The sequence below is a fragment of the Atractosteus spatula genome, chromosome 12 (genome assembly GCF_055471065.1).
Source record: "Atractosteus spatula isolate fAtrSpa1 chromosome 12, fAtrSpa1.hap1, whole genome shotgun sequence".
Classification (NCBI taxonomy): Eukaryota; Metazoa; Chordata; class Actinopteri; order Semionotiformes; family Lepisosteidae; genus Atractosteus; species Atractosteus spatula.
The window spans coordinates 19,412,044-19,434,598 of record NC_142717.1 but is presented as its reverse complement, the minus strand read 5'-3'; the positions used below and the strand labels follow the sequence as shown (position 1 = coordinate 19,434,598).

The following is a 22,555-nucleotide window of genomic DNA, read 5'->3' as shown; positions in this document are numbered from 1 at the left end:
ACAGGGATAAATTAAAGTAAATGGAGGATATAAATATGCTCCTGAAGTGTAAAAAAGGGAAGTGACCTCATCCAAGATCTCTCTGTTCCTCTGCAGCAGCTCGGGAAGGTCCTTGATGAGTCTGTCAATGCTCTGCAGTCCTCCCTGCTGGATGATGGCTCTGGACTTTTCCAGGATAGACTGTGGAACACTGTCTCCAGAGAGGTCCTCTAGAGCAGCTGGCAGGTTCAATGAGGCCAGCACACTACAAGGAGAGACATTCCATTACAGTTAGGTCTGACCTACATACACTATATACACTCTATGACCTACAGGCACTCTGTGGTGCCTAACAGCCTTCTCAATGTAGTCTTCACTGACTGATTTTCTAATTGCCATTCTATCACACACCGTTAACCATATCTGTTTAAGATATTATTCTATACCTATTTTGTCATATTTCCCTGTGTTTTAAAAATATTTCAACCTTTTCAATGCTATATTTTCAATGGTAGTTAATTTGAAACAATTTTGTTTATATGACTTCACTTCACTGCCAAACAAACCATAAAAACAACCCTCAAATGTCATAATACGTGCTCCTATTTGGATATTAATAGCATTAAAATAAACTTGCCAGTATTTATGCATGCATGCCTTTAGAAAAATAAAAATATAGATTCAACGTTTGGATTCAGTGATCACGATACACTCTTGTGACTCTGATTCTTAAGTACTAAACTGAATGGTAACAAAAACACAAGAAACAAATACACTCCACCTATCAAGAGACCACAGATTTCGTGCCACTGCTACGTTGGAGGCTTGACAAAGCCAGCAGTTTCTAACTTGACAAGATGTTATAGCCAAGCATGCCAATCACAGGCCATGATCTAGGACAATGGTTCTCAAACTGTGGTACGCAGAGCGCCCCCAGGTGGTACGCCAGATGACTCTGGAATTTTTGTTGTGTGCACTGGAAAAATTGGGAATTAGAAATGGAATAATTACAAATTATGTAAATGTTTCATCTGTAATTTACTTAATCGGTTACAGAAAGCTTGAGACAGGTTTTCATATTTTCTATTTTAATAAAATAGTTTATGTGTCAAATACGCTGCTGAGGGAATTAACTAAATGTTTTTACTAAAAGTTTGTATTATATCTTGCGGACTATGTATCTTTTTACTTATATTTTACTAAATCCGTCTCAGGATGTCTGGTCTCAAAAGATAACATAGCACATAGTGTTTTTATGCATAGCTGGCATAGTTCTCAGGGAAATGACCGAGTGGCCTCTCCTGGAACAAATGGTCTATTCAGCAGAAGGGTCTGCTTGTCATGCAAGCCGGCAGTAAAGAAAATATATGTACTGGTCAGCTTTCTAGAATGATCATATATAGCCACAATGCAAGCAGCGAGTCATGTGGGAGTGTATCTTGTATTGTTTGTTTCACTATATAAAAGAGCACTGTAAACGTCATCTTTGAAGTCTTGTGTCTTGGAAGACTTCCATATGCCTATGAAATAAAGACGACTTTCAACACAAACTCTCAGCTGATGCCCTTTTTTGGGCACACCAATTTTGGCACTGTGAGCAGGGTACTCTCAGTATATACTCCGAAGGAGCAGTGAAGGGGAAAAGCAAGGCACTGCTACTTTGAAGAGGTTAGGACTCCTCTTTATAAAAGTCCCTTCTCCACGGCTTCGAATGGAATTTCCTGAACTGCAGTGAGTACAAAAGAATGTAAAGAGCTGAGGTGTGTGTGTGTGAGAGAACATCTGGAAAGTCCTAGGCAAAACTTTTATAGATCGGGTCGAGATAGAGGAATTGTTTTCGATAGCATTCCGCCCGTCCAGTGCAGTTAACCCAGGACCGAGGCACCTGGTGAGTCTGGATGCCAGTAAGTGCTATAGGCTGTGTTCTTAATAGTTAGCCGAGGTTTCAGGTGTTGTATATGGTTGTATATGGTTGTAAGGATGGCAACTTGGTCTGTACTTGCAGGGGAGCCGGGGATGGTAACTTGGTTTGTTAAAGTTAAGGATAAGAGCTTGTTCTGTATGTTTCAGTTGTTTAGCCAGAAGGCTTGGCACTCGTGGGAGGCGAAAGTTAGGCAGAATGGGTCGTTGTGAGGACAAATTAGTAGAGGTCTTTAACTGGATGTCAGAAAGAAAGAAACTTGGTGAATGTGAAGAAAAACTAAAAAAAATATTGATTATCAGACGGTATATGGTCTGAACAAGAATGTAGGAAAGTATGAACACTGGAGTAAGAACAGGCAAACAGAAATTAGTTTAGTTTTAGGGAAACATTTGAGGGCTCGATAAAATATTATTGAAACAACAGAATGGGACAAGAGTCAGAAGTCCCTGACAGAAAAACTTAAAGCAATGGCTGAGAGAAATGCGATCTTATTCACTAATAACGAGAAAACCAAGAAATATCTCAGAGATTTTGGTGAGGACTTTAAAAACCTAAAAAAAAGAGCTGTAAAAATGTCATAATTCTGGTATAGTGCCTAAACTATATTCAGATCTAAAACCCTTGCAGGGCAAAAATGAGGACTAGGATAAATACCCAGATTGGCCTTATCCCGATGGGGAATTTGATTGGGGTAACACATGGTATGATCGGGACAGAGGCGGATCTGAACCACCTCGGTCAGGAAAAAAATATATTCGCGGGAAGAAGGGATAAGGTAGATAAGGGATTACAAGAATAGCCTTTCACAACAGGATATATCCTTTTCATAGATGAAGAAGTCGAGGTAGCAGGGGAAGGTAGCAGTAGTCAGCGAGTGTCAGAAGACAGGGGAGGGGGTAAAACATAAACCCAAGCCTGAGGATATACGTAGATTGCTGGGCTAAGGAGCTACCTCACCCTAAGGCAGGAATGCAGCATGGAGTACTCTACAGGAATTAAAATATACATATAGTATTAAATCTACAGAGGCAGCTAGGATTCAAAGGAGGGTAGGAGAAAAGCGGGACGGAGCGTTGCGAACATATGTAGCAAGAAAAAATGAAGAGGGGTGGAGCATGGTGTGGAAGTTTCTGAAAGAACACTACCCACCCAGAACAGACTGGAAGAAAGTTATAGCATGTCAACAGAAAGAGAGTGAGGATGTGTCAGATTTCATAGAGAGGTTTGTTATGCTGTGGCTTGAATACTCAGGCTTAGCAAACAATGAAGAGGTTAACAAAGATACATTCGTAGTAATAAAACAGATTCATCTGAACGGGTTTAAACCAGATAATAGCTAAGACGTTCTATCAGTCGGTGGTAGCGAGTGCCATTTTCTACGCAGTGGTGTGCTGGGGCTCGGGGATTAGAGCAGTAGATTCCAAAAGGCTGAACAAGCTCATCAGGAGAGCAAGCTCTGTCATTGGGTCTGACCTGGACTCCTTGGAGGTAGTGGCTGAGAGGAGAATGATGTCCAAACTAGAGGCCATCATGGACAACTTCTCCCATCCCCTCTATGACAGGCTTGCAGGAATGAAGAGCACGTACAGCAATAGACTGATTCATCCACGGTGCAACAGGGAGCGCTACAGGAGGTCATTCTTGCCGTCTGCCATAAGGCTGTACAACGCATCCACCTTGCGTCTTGGCAGAGGCAACATCGACAGTGACCTGTATCTGGATTAAACGCATCTACACATCTACTGCTACATCTGTTCTCTTCTTCTTCTTTTTCTTTTTCTTTTTCCCGTTTACAACCACTTTCTGTGCAATATATGCCAGGGACCTGTGCAATACATTTATATTTATATCTACAGTTACATCTATATTTATATCCATATGTGTGATATGAGTGTGATATGATTTTCTGTGTACTGTTCTGTTCTAGTTTGTTCTTGTGCGTCTGGACTGTGAGTAACTCTTGTATTGTATTGTATGTATTGTACTATTATTATATAATTCGTTACATTGTGGCTGTGTTGTGTGTGTTAAGCTGCTGTTGCACTGCAATTTCCCTCACGGGATCAATAAAGTATCTATCTATCTATCTATCTATCTATGCTACAGTTGCGCTTTCCTGATATCACAGAGGACAATATGAAGTTTGAGCAACTAAGTAGAGAAGCGAGGAAAGTGGAGCGGGGCATGTACTGTATGCTAAAGTATGTGCGTTTCAGATGGGTCAGCAGAGCGACGGGGGCCAAATCAAGCAGGATAATTTACCAAATAAATCTATGTGCAATTACTGTAAGAAACTGGGGTGTTTTTGGAGAAATCGTAAGTAAAAGGCTTGATTTCACAGTTAAAAATCCTAAAAAACTACAAATCCCCCTTGTAGCCTCCCTATGCTTATCTCAGGATTTAAATACAAAAGAACTATTCTTATATTGTGCAGTAAATGGTGTCCAGATTCCCCTGTTGTGCGACACAGGAGCACAATTGTCTTGTTCATCGACTAAATCAGCAAAAGGTGTGATACAGAATTTTCCAATGGGCAGCAATAGGCTACAGGGATAATGGGGGCAAAGGGTTTGTTTAAAACAGACTCAAGCTGTTACAATATGTATGGAAAGCACTGTACAGTTTCAAATATAGATGTGGGTGGGAGATACCTGTTGATGATATTCTGACTGTTTCCCTGACGAGGGAATCCATAAGGCCGAGCTACTTCAAGTGTTAAGATCTTCTGACAAAGAAAGGACATAATGCCAGTTATAAAGGACAAATCTGTTTGGAAACTGATCTATCTGAGACAAAAGATTAGTAAAGGAAAAAGGGAACTCACTGAGGATAGATCTCAAGCTATTTGAGGGTTGCTAGTACCAAAGAATGTGAAGGAATTGCAATTATTTATGGGTTTGTGTAATTTTAACACGTCCTGTGTAGATTCCTCCTCAGAATGGGTTTAACTGGTGACTTGGGGGTAGTGCAGTCTAAGGACAAAATTGCCTTGACCCCTGCAGCAGAAACCGCTTTTAATGATCTGAAACAAGCTCTTTTGCAGGAAATGACCATTGGATGGATTCCTTCAGACGGATCAACTGTTTTTATGTCTTTATGTAAGTGAAAGAAATGAGTTCTGGGTGCTGCGCTGGCGCAGGAGCATGGTGGTAGGCATTACCTGGTGGGTTATTCAGGACCCCTCGATGCAGTGGCTAAGGGGCAGGGGCCATGTTTAATGGCTGTGCAGGCTAAGTGACAGGCTGTACAAGCTATGAATAATCTAGGTTTTAGACCAGCAGGCCGAGCTCAAGGCGCTCATAGAAGCTTGTAAATATGCTAAAGATAAAATTGTAACTCTTAATACGGACTCGCTGTTTTTGGAGTCTGTCATTACTTTGGGAAATTGGGGGAAAAAAATGGGACTTCCTGACAGCTACTGGGACTCTGGTCAAAAACCCTAAGCTAGTGTCAGAGTTATTGGAAACTGTCTCTTCCAAAACAAGTAGCTGTGGTAAAATGTAAAGGTCATAACAAGGAAGACTCCTCGGTGAGCAAGGGAACTGCTTTAGCAGATGCAGATGCCAGGCAAGCCGCCATGAAATACGGGTGGGCAGATCAGGAACCAGAGATATATTTGATCATTCGCCTTTCAGTAGAGTCAAATTAAGGAGCTTCAAAAAGAAGCCCCGAAAGAGGAAAAATGGTCATGGTTGAAGAGAAACATAAGGTCGGGGGAAAATGGTTTGTGGGGGTGCCAAAAAGACTGGTCGTTTGGCATGCCCAAAGTAATTGATGCCTTTGATTGTGAAGCAAATGCACTTTGTGGGACACCCTGGGGAGAAGCAAATGGTTCAACGGTTCGTACAGAATTGGGCAGGAGTTGGCTTTGCAGGAGTTGGAAGGGAACACACTTCACTGGAAAAGTGTGTCAAGCTGTGTTAAAGGGATGAACAGAACTCTGAAAAATAAGCTCACGCGCTATCACAAAGAGGAAATTCAACGGATGGATGTGCTGGCACCTGTGTTGTGCAGTATCAGGGCAGGCACGAACTGCTCTATCAGTTTAAGTCCTTTTGAGGTGATCACAGGACATCCCATGAGGGTACCAGACACACCAGACTTATCTAAAGGAACTTTGAGCCTATTAACTGATTGTTTGTTGCAGTATTGACAACTCCTGACAAAAGCAGTACAAGGTGCCAGGAAGCAGGTGTCGGAAGCCTGGGGACCACCCACTGAGGAAAGACACGACCAGATTCCAGGAGAGTGGTTCTGGATAAAAAATATCCCATCTCAGACACTACAACCGCATTGTGAGGGCTGCTTCCAAATGCTCTTGACTACCGATTCAGCAGTTAGAATAGAAGGACGGGAACGGTGGATTCATGCACCTCAGTGTCGACGTGCACCACAACCTGCAGGAGACTGATGAAATGTTGATATTGCTGTGCTTAATAAGCGTATCTAGGGGGGGATGTCTTGGAACCTCATGCACAGTACCGCACGGACACTGGAGAGCATGAGGTTAATACATTCTTGAATCTCTCTTACCAGCTGGCTCGAGACTTTAACAACAGTTCATGATGGGTGGGTTTAGCCCCAAGTATATGAGAGGGGGGTTTCTTCTCATGCCCATGCCTTACAATTTACTGGTCTATTTGGGGGCTTTGTTGAAACTGGACAATATAAGTAATAAGATGGTGGGGGTGTAAGGGACCACGATGTTACAAACACCAACTTCTCCAGCTTTTATTTGCCTGCTGTTCAACAGAACGATAACTGGTAGAATCGAAAGAATAATGCATACTCTTGGCTACCTACTAAATGGAAGGGGAGTTGTTATTTGTTATTTGGCTTCAAAATAGAGGAAATGGCCGCAAAAATCCAGATGTATGGTAACCCTATTGGCCACCGACACTAGCTCTTCTGTTGAACCTGACACAGACAGCACTGCTAGTGTAAGCAAGTGTCGGAAAACAAGGCGGTACACACATATAATTCTTATTATATGTGTATGCGCACATGCGCTTATGTTGGTCATTGAGATTTTCTGTGGTTCCTATGGGATAATGACTTGTAGGTGGTACTTGGACTAGAAGGTCCAAGTGTGATGGTCTGGGCAGGAGTGTTTTTTTTTACAGAAAAATTACACTGAAACAAAGTCCCTCAGGACAGCATTTTCAACCTGTTGCAAAGCATGTGTCACAGATGTACTGCTTGCAAGGCTTCTAATGGTGGCTACAAATGCTATTAGCCTGTGACATTCCACCTACAATATGTAATGTGTATTCAATAAAATGTCAGTACACCCGTTACAAAAAATGCTTTGCCATTGTATTTTCTACCATCCTTGTTTGAAACAATTTACCAAGTTTAACATTACCTTCCTTATAAAGCGAGATCCAGCATAAGATCATTTTAAAGAATTTTTTTAGAAAATTACTAAGTCTATAGTTTCTTACTTTTCATAAATTGGTGTTATATCTATAAATTCACTAACCTGTGAGAATCTATCAGTTATATTTAAAATATTCAATATCGATGGAGCTTGTTTTATAGCATAATATTGAATTTTTGTAGTAAAAACCTGTTAAATATTGTTACAGATTTGGGTCACTTGAGAAGCGTCTCTTTAGATAGTTTGTGACACTGGGAAGAGTAAACACTTCTAGCTTCAAAGCATTGAGGATGTTTGCAGAGGTCTGGAGGGGTCCCATGAGCAGAAACAATAGTTTATCTTGGTATGCCTAGGCAAGTTGTGGATTAATGATTGCAAAGGAGCAGGGCAGAAAGACAGGAGTACAGCTCAGCAAATGGGGGAGGAGCTTTCAATTCAGCCCTGTCATGGGACCTGAAGGAGAGGCTCTGCGACCTGTACACCGAGAAAGCTAAGGCTTTCCTGTTCAAGGCACAAAGGGAGCATTATGCCAGAAAAAGAGGGTCATCCACAGCCGGAGATGGACAGGAAGTGCTGGACGAGAGAGACAAAGTAGAAGCAGTAACCGCTTTCTACAAAGAACTCTTTTCAGAAAAGCAGACAGAAGTGGAGGCAGGTGACACTTTTCTGAAGGGGCTGAAGGCAAGAGTACCGGAGGAGGTGAGGGAGGACTTGGAGGATCCGATCACAGCGGAGGAGCTGAAGGCGGCCCTTTGGTCCATGGAGAATGGCAAGGTGCCAGGGCCCGACGGACTCCCCTAGGAATTCTACACCTGCTTCTGGAACACCCTGGGGGCAGATCTGGTGGAAGTTTCCTTCCGCCAGGGGAAGCTCGGAGACACCATGAGGGAAAGCGTCATCTCCCTGCTCTTCAAGGGAGGCGACGCCGCAGACCTCAAGAACTGGAGGCCAATCACGATGCTTTGCGTGGATGTCAAGATCCTGTCCAAGCTACTGACCGGCAGACTGAGGACCGCCCTGCCCCACATCATTAACATCGACCAGACGTGTGGAGTGGAAGGGCGATCCGTCAGCTGGAACCCCCAGCTCACCAGAGACGCCATCGCTTGGGCCAAGGACCGGAACATGCCCATGATAGTGGTCAGCCTGGATCAGGAGAAAGCCTTCTACAGAGTAAACCACAGCTATGTGTTCAGAGTGCTGGAACGCTTCGGCTTCCGAGAGAGTTTCAGCCACTGGATAAAGATATTGTACTCTGACGTGGGCAGCAGGGTCAATGTAAACAGAAACTTGAGGGATTTCATTCCCCAGGAATCCAGATTCTGTGTTTTTAGGGAACGTGGGTTTCCTGGTACCTCAGTTAGAAATGTCTTTTCTGATTAGGGTGAATTTTATGAATAGGGATATATGCTCCCATTTATTTTGTGGCATCCGGTGTGCAGAGAGAGTGGTTAAACTGTAGGTTGCTTTAGTTAGAAGGCAGCTCATCTCTTGTGTAGCCTCTGTAGGCATACTAAGAGTTTAGTGCTTAGTAGCAATCGGGGGTTTTCTGGATGACCAGAATGTTAGGCCTCTGAAACGCCTTGTCTGTAAATACTGTATATAATGTAACTGTGTGTTGTATGTTTTGTGTAGTTTATTTTAATAGATATTTGTTTTAACCAAGTGTGCCTGGATTATTACTCCTCTCAACAAAGCTGTGCCAGAGAATAAAGAATTCACGTGCCTCTAGTTCACATAAAAGTTGTTATGAATAATTATTTCACTGATTGACTAAACCGCTTAGTCAATTCCTGATTTTCACCAGTTTTGTAAATTATCCCCCCCCCCCCCCGTAACAGTATTTAGGTTATTTATTATATTATCATCTTTTGTTTTTACACTAGTATATCAAACTATTTATATCCACTTTAGCAATTCATTTATTGACACTTTATTATGAAGTTACTTGAACTCTTATCATTTAAAGACAGTGATAATCTTTTTTACATTCAAGCATTCAAATTAATGAATGCATTCACATAATACACCCCCTCTTATGATTTTAAAGTAGTAGCCATGGACATTTGTCTATTTCTGCTCCACAAGAATACAAATTTTACAACTTTCAATGGAAAAGCACCCTGGTTATATTTATATTCGAGATTAGAACACAAGAGTTAAGTTTTACACCTCCTTTCTCAAACACGCAAGAGCAAACTTTGCACTGAAGTTGGCTGCACATTCCCAAGCCTATGGCTTGTATACTTCTGACGACATTTGAGTACTAACTCACAGTAAGCACTTAAAACCAGCTAGAAATAAGGAATTGATTTACATTGGCAGTGATACTACTAGTCTAAACACTCTTAACTCACTACCAATTAAAAAAAGGTGCACAGATTTACTCACAAGTCTGCCAGCCCTAGATTTCCATATTAGGTGCTTAAAGTATTTTGTGGATAAATTATATTGTTGTCATGTATTGCTGACTGATGATCTGCCATTTGTTATAACTTTTGCAGATAACAGATAACAGATAAAACAACCAAACCCGTTCTGCAGAGTTCATATTACGGTATATAATGTAGAAATAATGGGATGCTTTACTTTATTCCTTCTATACTTGCAAATGTAATATTTCACAGACTCCTCAAATCACATTGAATTACTATATATATACTATATATTGTGCTCAGTCATTTGAATTTTGACTCAGCAAAACTCTTAATTCTTGCCATGTCACCTTTCAGAAATGTTTCTGACGTGAATCTAATTTCTTTAGTATGGGTTATTTCAGAATCTCTTACCCATTGCAAAGGTTTGTCGCCTCTCTCATTTGCCCTATCAGCCTGTTCACGATCTCCGACTTCCTCTGGCTATATGTGCTCACTGCTTGCTGCACTGCCATGGGGACCATTTTCTCAAACAAGTCTGGAAAAGCAAAGCAACAGGAAACAGTTAAACATAATGTGTGTTTTTCTGGGAGCCCAAATCCATTCTCCAATGGAACCAAGACTACAAAATGAAAGTATAACACCAGTGGGTAACAGAAAATGCTGAATGGAAAACAGAAGGCATCAATACTGGTGGCTTTCAAAACAGCATTAAGGGACACAATACACCCAATAATATTTGGGTACCACTTATATTCAAGAACTGAAGGCAGCCTTTGGACTACATTGTACAGTGCTAATTTAGGTTTCAAAATATTTATGTCCTTATTTAATACAAACCAAGAGACTTTACAAACTATATTAAGAAGCTGTCAGATGTAAAAATGCAGAGTTTGCTAATGTATGGAATCCCTTTGATTCTTGTCTGATGATATGGTAAAAAACAGAAGGATATTAAATAACAGTGACATTTTTGTCAGATATTTATTGTGGACAAGCAATTTATAAAAGTTAAATAACAGCACACCCAAAATGATCCAGGAATACCAAGCAGGGTCACATGGCTTCCATAATGTGCACAATTTGGTGATGGAGAAATTAACATGCAAAGGCAAAAAAGTACAGAAAAACAGAAAACAAATAGAAAAAAAATTGAGTGAGTTCTTAGAGCACAACACATTACAAATACCTAGATAATGAATGTTACATAATTTAGCACACCTCTAAACTGATGCTGAAAATAAAAAAACCTTGGGTCACAAACAGAAATTCATCTAAACGAAACAGTGATACGCCAATTAAATCTTAACAGATTTAGAAATTTGGATAATTCTGCGAATATTAATCAAATCCCATCCCTAAAGAAGGTCTGATTTTAAATTTTGTTCCTTCAGCATTCATTCATTCAGATTTAGGGGTTATTAAAATCTAATTGCTCTAATCTGGTCTCTCCTGCTTTATGATTTCTGTATTTTACCTTACTTTTATATGTCCCCTTTTAAAGCATACCACAGTGACATGAGTCACTCAGAAGCTGGGGTAGGTGGAGCATCACGTCTGAACTCATTTGAGCTATGCTTAACGGATCAGGCAAACCTTCAGGAGTGGAAACACTTCAACACCTCCTCTAGATATTTCGGCCCATACCAATGGTGTGTGTGGAGTTCCCATAGAGAATACCCCCCAACTTTGCTAGTAATGTCTTATACAGGTGGGTGGACTGGAACAACTAAAGTACAGGGTTGCTCAAGGATACAACAGCAGTGTCAGCAGCAGGCATGGAAACCCAAAACCTGTCAGTTAAGAGTCCAAAGGCCTAGCTCCAATGCAATTCAACTCTCCCCCCTTTTAAGATAAGAAGGTACTTAAGTCCATATTGTTTGTATAAAGACTTCCTCACAGACAAGAATATAAAAATTTTCATACCAGTGAATTTCTGACACATGGGCACATTGATTGCTGTGGCCTTCACCAAAGCAGCTTTGCCAATACTGTCCAGATCCTTCAGATCTGGAACACGATCATGATAGATGAAGTCGTTGTCTTTTTTTGCTGCAGTTAGAGCACGTGAGATTTTATCCGAGAGATCTTTTACATTGACATATTCATCATAGCGCGAGGCCACAGTCTTTACCAAATCCGCTGCATGCTGAAACAAAACATTAAAAGAATCACTTTTGATCAATTCCAACAAAAACAGATAACACTATAAATATTTAAATTATGAAATTAGATTGTCTTTACCTGAGGTTGTGATAAAGATAAAACTGCATCAAAAGGGATTTAACTAGCAGTTTTAGCAGTTTTCAAATAGACTGGGATATGGAAATTGTTCTAGCCCAGTGGTTCTCAAAGTGTGGTCCGGGAGTGTGTGCCAGGTTTTTTTCTTAAAGCAAGTCAACGCTGTTTAATTCAGAGGACAGAATATTGTAGTGTCCGCTATGAAGGTGCTCCCCCTAGGAGCACTGTTAAGAACTACAAGCTGTAAAAAGTGGGAGGAGGGACTTGTGTGACGGTTCTAGATATCGGGGTTTCACCAGTTGTTAAAGGAACTGTGTGTGTCAGTAATGGGGTGAGCACCAGACTAGTCGTAGGCTTGGCTAGCTTGAGGGTCTGCCGAAAGGGCAAAGTTTCCATTAATTGTCCTTGGCTGTACCCTTCTGTTGCCTTTGTGTTTTAATGAAGCTTAAGTTATGGCCGACCACCTCGCCTCTTCATTCTCCCCATCAGCGCCCATCTCTTCAGTGTTTTAGTTTTATTCACCACGAATGAAATGATGTCATACATTGAAAACGAGACAGTCAGTTTGGCAATGATGTCCTTGCCGCCCTGCAGCAGTCTACTGTCGTTAGTGATGCACGGGTCAACTTTTTTTTACCTGCACCCGCCGACACGATTTAAAATGATAAAAGTACTGACGCGAAGCCGGTCCGAACCTGCTCCTTTAGAAATTACACCAAACAATATACGAACATTCATTTAATCAACATTTATTGAAACAGCATATCCAGATTCCTTGTTTTAAACAGACTAAAGTAGCCTAGTCTTGTGACTGTGATTTTTGTAAAGTGCTTCACAATCGATGCAGATAACGTAATCTGTGCTTTTTTCTTCAGTTGTGCTGACTAGCTCACCAAACTTCTCCCAAATGGCTCTTTTGTCCCTCTCTCTTATTTTTATCTCACTGTTCTGGAGTTGTGTCCTGATCTGCTCTAACGAGGTTGCCATTATGTTTTTTTCTTTGTAATACACTGTTGTCTGTTTGCAAACATTTACATTTGGGGCTTAAATATGATAAAACGTCAGTTTTAAACCTTCAAATCACTTTAAGACACAAATGATCGGTTTTCTGCAATATTTTGATTTTGGTCATATATCAACCAGCACCTGCCCAACCCGATCTAAAATCTTTTTTTTGAACCCGAGTCAACCCACGCATCGCTAGTTGTCATGATTGTGTGGTTACGCTGTTTACGTTTTGATATGCGAGTGTGGTTCGACCGTTGCACTTATTTTTGTTTGTACCGTTTAGTTCTGACTTTTGAAAATCTTAACTTAAAGAAGCAGTCAAAGCAGAAGGGTTATTATGGATCACGGGCTCAAATCTGGGACTCTGAAACGCAAATATAGCGACGATAGTGACAGCGCAAGTGCGAGTAAGATGCAGAATAGAAGTGAAAATGCGAGTGAGGTAATTTGTGAACCATACCAGCAGTGCTGTAATTCTAATTCCAACAGCTTGATAAATGTGATGTGCAAGGAAGCAGAAGTGTGCTTGATGTGATGTCTTCTTATGGACATGAGACTTGTCCAGCTTGGATCCAGATATCACTTCTCAGATTGCTCAACAAAAGCAGCTCCATTCTTCACATTAACTTTTTAAGTAGGGCTGGGCGATAATTTGATAACGATAATTATCACGATATAATTTTCCACGATATAATTTTAACAAAAGTTCGATATATATGTTTATGCTTTGCGCATACTGTGCAAGTGCTTGTGCGTGTTGCAGACCGGGCAGCTAACGTGGTGGTGTTTACCCACACGGTGGTGGCTGACAGGATTGTAGTTAGAGTGGAGAAATGAGCAACACTGAAGCAAATGTAGGGCTGCCAACGACCAGCTCGAAGGACGATGACATCATCGACAGAAAAGGTGATTCAACTTCGGTAATTTGAGATATTTTGGCTTTTTACGATCAGACATAAAACAGAGCACTTTAAACTTTGCAGTCTGTCTGAGCCATCTTCTATGTGTGTTTTATCACACTGCAGTATTTAATTTTTCTATTAAGATATTTATTTTGTTAATTTTACTCATGCATATTTTGACATAAAAAAGACTTGAATACTCTCTACCTCAGATTTGTTTAATGTTTTGTTGTGTTCTTAAAATAAAGAGTTGTTTAATTTACCAATTAACTGTCTGGTTTCTTCAACTTTCACTCAGGAGAAAAAATCTGCCTTTAAACTTGAAAGAAATAATGATTTGACATTTATCGTGACAATTATCGATATCGACTGATATGAAAATTGTTATTGTGATAATGTTTTTGGCCATATCGCCCAGCCCTATTTTTAAGTAATAAAAACATTTGCAAAATATGCATTTCATAAAATTTAATTCAATATTAGTTATTTTTAGTACATTAATAGGTGATGATTTTTACAGGGTAAGAAGTGGACGTAGGCATAGGTGGTCTACCGCATCTATGACTTGGTTTAAGTGGTCAAATAGAAATTTGAGAACCACTGTTCTAGCCAATCAATTCCCATTGGCCTTTCTTATGATCCTCAATCAACCATACCCCACCTGCCACTGAATCTGCATTTAGTTTCTAACATTTTGATGTGGAAGTGAAAGAAAGTGTACGGATGCAAAGCTATAAAAAGTAGGTAATTATAACATTTATCAATAAGTTCATCTTAGACCAGTATATTCTGTTCTGCCTTCTGGTTACTTTGTTGCTTATAGTTAAACTGTTAAACTATAGTATGCAAAAAGCAATATAAATTATTTGAGCGAGCAGCTGTGTTAGTGTTCAAGGAACAAGCCAAGTTTACATTTCTACTTTTCAGTATGCAAAAATGTAAGGGTAATTTGTAAAATGTCTGTCATTCATATTGCATAAAACATATATCCATTTTCTAAATCGCTTTATACCATTCATGACCTGTCTGCATATCACTGTAATCTGAATACATTAACAACCCCAGTTGTCCCTAGACAACACTACACAAGGCACTTTTAAGGCACTAGAAAGGAAAAAATACTGAGAGACACAAAAACCCCAAGAGTTTATAATAACTATGAATTTCATGACAAAATAATAAAGCAGGAAAGAATGTTGTAAAATTACTGTAGAATTACAATAACTTTGGTACATCTTTATACTTAATACTATTTTGGATTAAAGTACTAAATAAAAGCTTTAAAGGAAAAGCAACATTTGCTACAACCTATTAATTAATTGGTGGACTTTAAATTTAATATGCCCATGCCACAATTTCCAGTGTACTTACCTGTAGCCTGGCAATTTCCTCCCCAAATTTCTTCTGCTGCTTTGCTAGAATGGACTGGTGATATTCAGCATTAGCCTGCATGATGCAGTGCTTTGCAGCCAGGATTGGCAGCACCTCCTGGAAATAAAAATACTGACCAGGGTCCATCCACAAACAACCACAGACAACATGGGATGCAGGAGAAGGATAAAGGGGAAAAGAAAAGGAAATGAGAATTAACAGTTACAATGTTTAGATAGGTTAAATCATTAGGAGTAAAAACCAGAAGGAGATAAATCATTGGCTGGAATTTCAGATAGAAAGGTTAAATTGCCTATTTTTCAGTCAATCACTTCCAAGTATTTTTTCAAAGGAAGCAACAGAAACAGGAATTTGAATCATTTAATAATTTTGCAGTGACAAATTGCATCACAGCAAAACTAAGAGATTGGATTAGAATAGATTTTATATCTGATATTAAGATACAACAAATTATAAAATAATGATTTGGAAGCATTTTACAAGGACTAGTTTAGGCAAACAAAACTGTCATTCAAGCCAATGTCACTTTTGCCCAAAGACATTTAGAAATAGGGAATGTTCATGCATTAATAAATACAGTGTAATACTACACCTGTTTTAGAATATTAGAGGCCATTCATGTTTTTTTTTCTTTCTTGTCAGTGTTAAAAAGATTAATACCTTTAGGATTTGATTACTGTATACTGTTATGAAAATATAAAGATATATTATATTAAAAACACTATTTGTCATGTGTACTGCTAGTTAATGCATCAATTTGAAAAAATATATTTTGCGAATGATGCACGTTTTTCAAGAAAAAAATTAAATGACCTGAAATATTTCCTATTATGATTTTATTAAGTTCATGAAAAAGTAGACAGTAAAAGATATCACTGAAATGCCCATCCACCAGAATAAAAGAGCACCAGGTCCCCTCTCCAGCTCCTCTGTAGCTTTCACTTTGTTCAACAGTCAACTCTCCATATTGAATCATTATTGTTTACTCTGCACTACCACTACAAAAGACCAAAGAGCAATTCCCCAGAATGTTACATGAGGTTACTTGTTGAATAGAAACTGAAAGGGATTAGCAAAAGATAGCAAAGACAAGTTCAACTAGAGTATACTGAATGTAAAGGTATAGCCAAACCAATGCTATTTCATTTTTTTAGTCAAATGTTTATCTAATAATATCAAACAGCAAATGCTGTGTGGTTATGTTTCAGCCTCCATACCAGCAAAACTGGCAAACATTTGTAATTTACTGTCATACTATTTAACATGTATATCCAGATTAGACACTTGTCCTATCTTGGATGATTTAAACATACAGTCAATATCTAGTTTACCAATATCTGTGAGGAATTCTGAGAGCTTGAATATGATCACTTCATATGATCATGTATGCAGTGTTCTTGGTTCAAGACTTAAAGGATTCACCTCATTTAGCATGTCATAATAGGACAAACGTGGGAATGTTTTTCCTTCAAACGTGGGAATGTTTTTCATTGCTTACAGACATTTTTTGGGACCAGAATTTACACATTCATTCAATAGTTAAGATCCTATAAACATGGTAAAATATCTAGAACCTAATTTCCTAAACATTTAATGGATTTAAAAACAAAAAAGAACAAGACATGTTCAAAATAGCTACTTTCACACTGAAGCACTGTTGTTTAACTGCTTTGGTATAAAGAGTTATGTTGGTCATAATTTTTGTCAGACTAAATAATGGATTTTGTAATGGCCCACTAAATAATAGTGTACATTAATTAAGTGAGTGTACGTGATCCTTTCCGATGTGATATGACATGGCAGCTTAAATGCACAGCTACGTACCTTGGGTAAATTCTCCTTGTACTGGCATTGCTTAAATGCATCTCCGTAAAAATCCGCTGCTTGATTGGCAAGTTTTGCTATAATAGCATCTTTCATTTTATCTGCAAAACAATCACAAAAACAAAGAATACAAATCAGAGGTGCCCATAGGCTTTTGGCCCAGTCAACTCATTTGGTTGCTAGTTCCATGTGACCAGAGGATCTCATATAGCCATTTTGTGGAACACAGCAGATTTAGTTTTGACAGTATGGCCAAGCCCCGATTCCTACAACTCTTTGTGTAAAAGTGTCCCCTGTATCTCCCTGTAGCTTTCACTTCAGTCAACAGTATGAGCTCTCTTTAGACTTCACAATGAAGTTAGTAAATTAGTAAATTCAGTAAGGCAGTAGATAACACATAAGTCCTCCTGATTATTTCAGTGTGGACTCTTTAGAAGTCCAATGGGTTGATTCTGCCAGTACCTTTGAGGATTTTGAGTGCTTGAATAAGATCACTTTGCAGTGTACTTTCAGATTAAAGACTAAAAGGATTCATTTCATTTAGCACAACAGGACATTCCTTCAAGCTTAGGAATGTTTCTAATTACTTTTACTTTTTGAACTGAAACCAAGCAGTATTTTTAATAGGGTTAAAGTCTGATTTTTAGCACAGTACAAAATGTTATACAATTCCTTCAAAAGACACATAGACTCAACATCCCCTAATTTAATTTGTTTACTTTTTACTGCATACCCTACCATTTTTGATTACAATCGTGTAACTAAGCAGCTAAAATATCACAGGTTGACATTTTGGAAACATTTTGACATCCATTTCTTTTTAAAAAACTTGTATTGACCTTGTAGTGGTAATGGACAAAACACTGCACCCAATGGTTCAAAGCGCGATCAGAGTATTACTTTCGGTTTGTTTCTTATATACTGATTACATAAAAACAGTCCACTTTTATATCTTGTTGCTGGCTCTGGCGTGAATTTGTGTATCTGGATAAATTAAGCGATGGTTTTGTGATTAAGGATTTCTTCACGAAATTCTTTAAGTTAAACAAAAGAGGGAAGAAGGGTTATTTTTACAATTGCCACTCTGAGATTCTGACTGATTTGATTCCCCCGTCACAAACCTGTGTCATACAGTGATAAAGATGTGGGTAATGTCATCCCCATTAAAAAATGTACTTATCGCACAAATCCTGCTAAACTAGAAGCATTGCAGAAGGTGATAAACTGTATATCATTTACTGGAGCGCAGTTGAGTTCAAAGAATGAAGTCAGTGTAGTCCCTGTTTATTGGTACCAAACATTGATGAGACGTCACGGTTTTGTACAGATTACAGAAAAGTGATCGCTGAAACTCCACCAGACATCGTATGTACAGTTTAACCATAGTCAAGGACCGCTTCGCTTGAGCTTGCGCTGTTCCCTTTTGTAACAGGGTTACTCCCTGGAAATTAGACACAAGAGTATTATTGGACAATGTTGTGTGGCTCTGGCAGAATTTCTCTGTAAACTGAAGAGTTATAGAGAAGACATTGTGTATCGCCTCTTTTTACACTTGTAAGAACATTCCAATGTTAATGTAACACGGAAGATATTATTAAAAACCTTTTAAATCTGAAGCTGTTTAAGAAAACGCTTTCAGAGAAAACAATGTTTCAGGTGAGAAGAATACAGAGCCCCAGTTCAATTGCAGCCTAAACCTTTCCCCGCACACCCTGCCCCCGCTGCGATTGGAATATACACAAACAAAGCACTGAAAGCTTTACAGTAGATGGTCAGGTGTTTCGCAGACATAGGGATAGTACGTAATTCTGGCTTTTTTTTTTACAAGATGTGGAAGAAGTGCAACAAATTATTTTTCTAAATGCTTTTAAAAAAATAGAAGCTGTAGAACAGTCTTTACGGTTAGTGGACGATGCGCTATTTTGTCAGTAACCTGCTGATCTGCTTAACACCTGTTGAAAACGATTTTATTTCTGTACAAAATGCATGTTGCGTTTACAAAATTAAAATGTTTAAAATTTTTAATTAAGAAGTAAAAAGAACTTACACAAACACTAAGTAGGCTGGACGATTTTTAATTTTTTTAAAAAAGAAATAAAAAATGAGATATAATGATGTGTTCCTGCTTAACTTAGACATTGCACGACTTTAAAACCTATTTATGCGTGAAAAACGGGTGATTTTTCTTCCTCGTGATCAGCTCAAAATCTTTATGTACGCTGTAAGGTTTTTACTTCTTAATTAAATGTTTAAAATACACAAATTTCATAAAGACAACACACGTTTCGAAGAGAAAAAATCCCATTCTTTTCTCTTCCTGTTGTGTGAAACTGATCAGCAGGTCTTTTTTTCCCCACTCAGAGGCTCTGAAAACAGCGTACCGCCCATTGCGCTCCGTCAGAGAGGGGTGCGGCACCAAGAGAGGGAGGAGGCGCGGAGCTCAGCAGTACAGAACGAACATTCTGCTACCTGGAGTGCGAATGGCACCAATCGCATCTGCATTTATAACTTAGTTTTTAAAATTAACCAAGCAATATGAAGCATCTCTTTTTACTTCTAAGTCCCTTAATTATCATTAAACACAGCTTTCTCACCACGTAGACTACTTTTTGATACCATCCTTAGACAAAGCAGAAACTTGTTGTACTTTCTAATTACATTACAAGTGGAAAGATTACAGATTTTAATCGTCTTTAATTTTGTTATGTTATACATTTTAGAAACGTTTCATCTATACAAACACCACAAAACTATTCTTGATTGTATTTCTGAATGTTATGTTACACTTATTTCATTGTTTTAAATATATCTAATTAAGAAAGTTAGGTGTTAGCATAAACTATTAGTAATCAATAATATTAAATTTAGCACTGTAATAAGTTGTTGCATTTTCCCCTGCACCTTGTAAAAATATATTTTCATTGTTCAAATATACATTAAATCTGACTATCATAAAATAAGTTAAATACAAAATTAAAGAAAAATAGGGTAAAATATAATTCAAAATATTTTGCTAACAGTGTTAACTGTTTATAAATAATAAAATGTATTAACTAAGGAGTAGGATGGCTTTTATTGTTATTGTTATATTGTTAGTATGCTTTTTGTTTTGTTTCTTTTTCATAAATACAACAGTAGTACCAGATGTTTCAGTGGCTTTCAAAATTAAATTATGCATGCAAACCTGTGAACTAGAAAGATAACTAAGATATCCATCAATTTCTAATGGTGGCAAAGTGGTTAACATTGCTATCTTGTAGCACTGGAGCCCTAGGTTCAACTCCTGCCGTCCAGTGTGTGTGGGGTTTGCATGTTCTCTCTGAGTTACATGGTTTTTCTCCATGTAACTTGTCTTCATGTGTGATATGATTCCCTCTCGCACTCCAAAACGTACTGGTAGGTTAATTTGATTACTGGGATAGGGTCCAAATCCTCTGTACTCAATAAAGAGATTAGAAAATGGATGAAAGTAAAGGCACTGTGTGGATGGAACTATACACAGTGTTAGAAACCCACTAAGAAATGGCAGCATCTCACTGGGAATAAATTATTTGATAGTGCTGGCTTAAGGAAACAGCCTTTCCACCTCTCTTGCACATCAGTATCCATACCTAGTTATTTAAACAAATTGCCTCTAAATTTAAACATCTTAATATGCTGGCTCTGTGGATCAGCATCAACATCAGGACCACATTCCTTCAATTCATGTGCATCCAACACACAGTTCAATACTAGCAACTACACAAAATCTAAAATACAATCCTCATTTCAGTATCTATGTAAACATGCAATCTGTTAACTTCATCATCTTCTTTAAAAGTATGCCTAACCCCATTAGGAAGTGTTCTTTTTATCAGTGTATTTCTCAACTTTCCCAAAATTATGTTTTTCTTACGAACATCTCTGGTCTTATATACTGCAATAACTCAGCCAACACTTAAATCCCCAAAAGCTGCTTGTGTTAATTTCTTTAAATCACAAATATCATATGTAAATACTGGCCATGTTATACTCTGCATTGTGGAATAATAGTTTATTTTAAAGGGAACTAGAGAAACTAGGAACTAGAGAAATCAAGAAAGGCTTTTTTTTAGAATTAATAAATGCACATCCTGTTCACTGGGAAAATTAAATCCACACTGAGCAATCTTCAATATGTTCAGAATACGACAGCGAGAATCCTGATAGGGATGCATTAAGCCTGTCTTCACGTCCTTGAACTGGGTTCCTATCAGGTTTCGAGTCAACTTCAAAATCCTCATCCTTATTCAGTACCTATCTGGCTTATTATCTGTCTACTCCCCACCTTTGTCCGTCTGACTCTGGTCTTCTAGCTGTCCTCAAGAACATCTACATTCTGTGGGTGACTGGACCTTCTCTAGCTGCACCCTAGAGCTCTTGATTTGTATCCCCAGTGATATCAGTCACGTACCCTGAGTGCATTTAAATCTAACCTCAAAACCTTTCTTTTCAGAAGACTTAGTGTCTGTATCTGCTTCATTTTCTAAATTTGGTAGCACCTCTAACTGCTGATCTTTCTTATATGTATTTACTTTTTAATCTGTGGTCCTTTTAACTGTTTTTACATCTACTGTATTGCTTTGAGATGCCACTTTTAAAGGTGATATATAAAATAAAGTTTTTCATTATTGTTATAGAGAAACATGATCAGATTTTTCCTGGTTCAGAAAAAAAGATCTAAAGTATACTAGTTTGTCACTCTTCTCATTCCCTCTTTGCTAAATGGCTTTTCATACTAATCTGATCAATCTAACTGCCTATTTTCTATGCTTTCTCTATCCTGCTAGATTTGCAATTATTCTGAAAATTTTCTTCTTGAAATGACTCATTTCTAAATACCTTTTTTCACTGTTAACATCTTGCAGCAACTCTGCGACAAAATATACACTTAGCTCAACCTGACAGTTCATTCTGCTACCAACATTGAATAAAAAAAAGATTTCTATATTTATGTCTTTATTTAGTGGTTTCATTAGTGCCAAAGGCTAAACTTTCTTGAAAAAATGTATTTTATGTGTTGCGGAAAACTGACTTGCTTTAACAAAATATATTTACAAATCCTTTCACCTGGCAATCTACCTGAATGCCCAACTATCTGAGAAGCCCTCCATGAAACCATGTTTGCTATTAATTCATTTAGGACTCACTGACAGAATTGCTGTTTTTTATGCATGCTAGTTTTCTAATTTTCTGATTCCTCACTCTGTTTCATGTTTAGAGACAGATAAGACTTTATTGATCGCGAAGGGAAATCACTGTACATGTTCATGTAAATGATGAACATGTTTGCATGTTCTTTTGTAACATACACCTTTTTGTATATCTAAGCAAGTGTTCCTGCATCCCTCTTCTGCACTATATATAGTCATGGCTTTTTTTTCTGTTTGCTTATTTCAAAGTAACACCTGCTCCATTTGTGCATTTGTGATGTGCATTTTTGTATTTTTTACACCTCTAGCACTTTAACGTCCTGAATTTTCATTTGCCTTAATTTGTAGAATGAATTTAG

General features: G+C 38.4%; 1 protein-coding gene across 2 annotated transcripts in view; it reads right to left on the bottom strand.

The window, feature by feature from the left end:
* Positions 1-22,555, bottom strand: part of pdcd6ip (programmed cell death 6 interacting protein) — a 43,831-nt gene that overhangs the window by 6,645 nt on the left and 14,631 nt on the right. The window contains exons 6-10 of one of the 2 annotated variants that reach the window (XM_088928548.1): positions 17,026-17,126; positions 15,181-15,312; positions 11,585-11,807; positions 10,073-10,196; positions 67-244 (exon numbers count right to left, since the gene is read on the bottom strand). In XM_088928548.1, coding sequence (XP_088784674.1) covers positions 67-244; positions 10,073-10,196; positions 11,585-11,807; positions 15,181-15,312; positions 17,026-17,126 — 758 coding nt within the window. The remainder of the gene's footprint in view (positions 1-66; positions 245-10,072; positions 10,197-11,584; positions 11,808-15,180; positions 15,313-17,025; positions 17,127-22,555) is intronic. The other variant, XM_088928549.1, reaches the window with a different exon arrangement.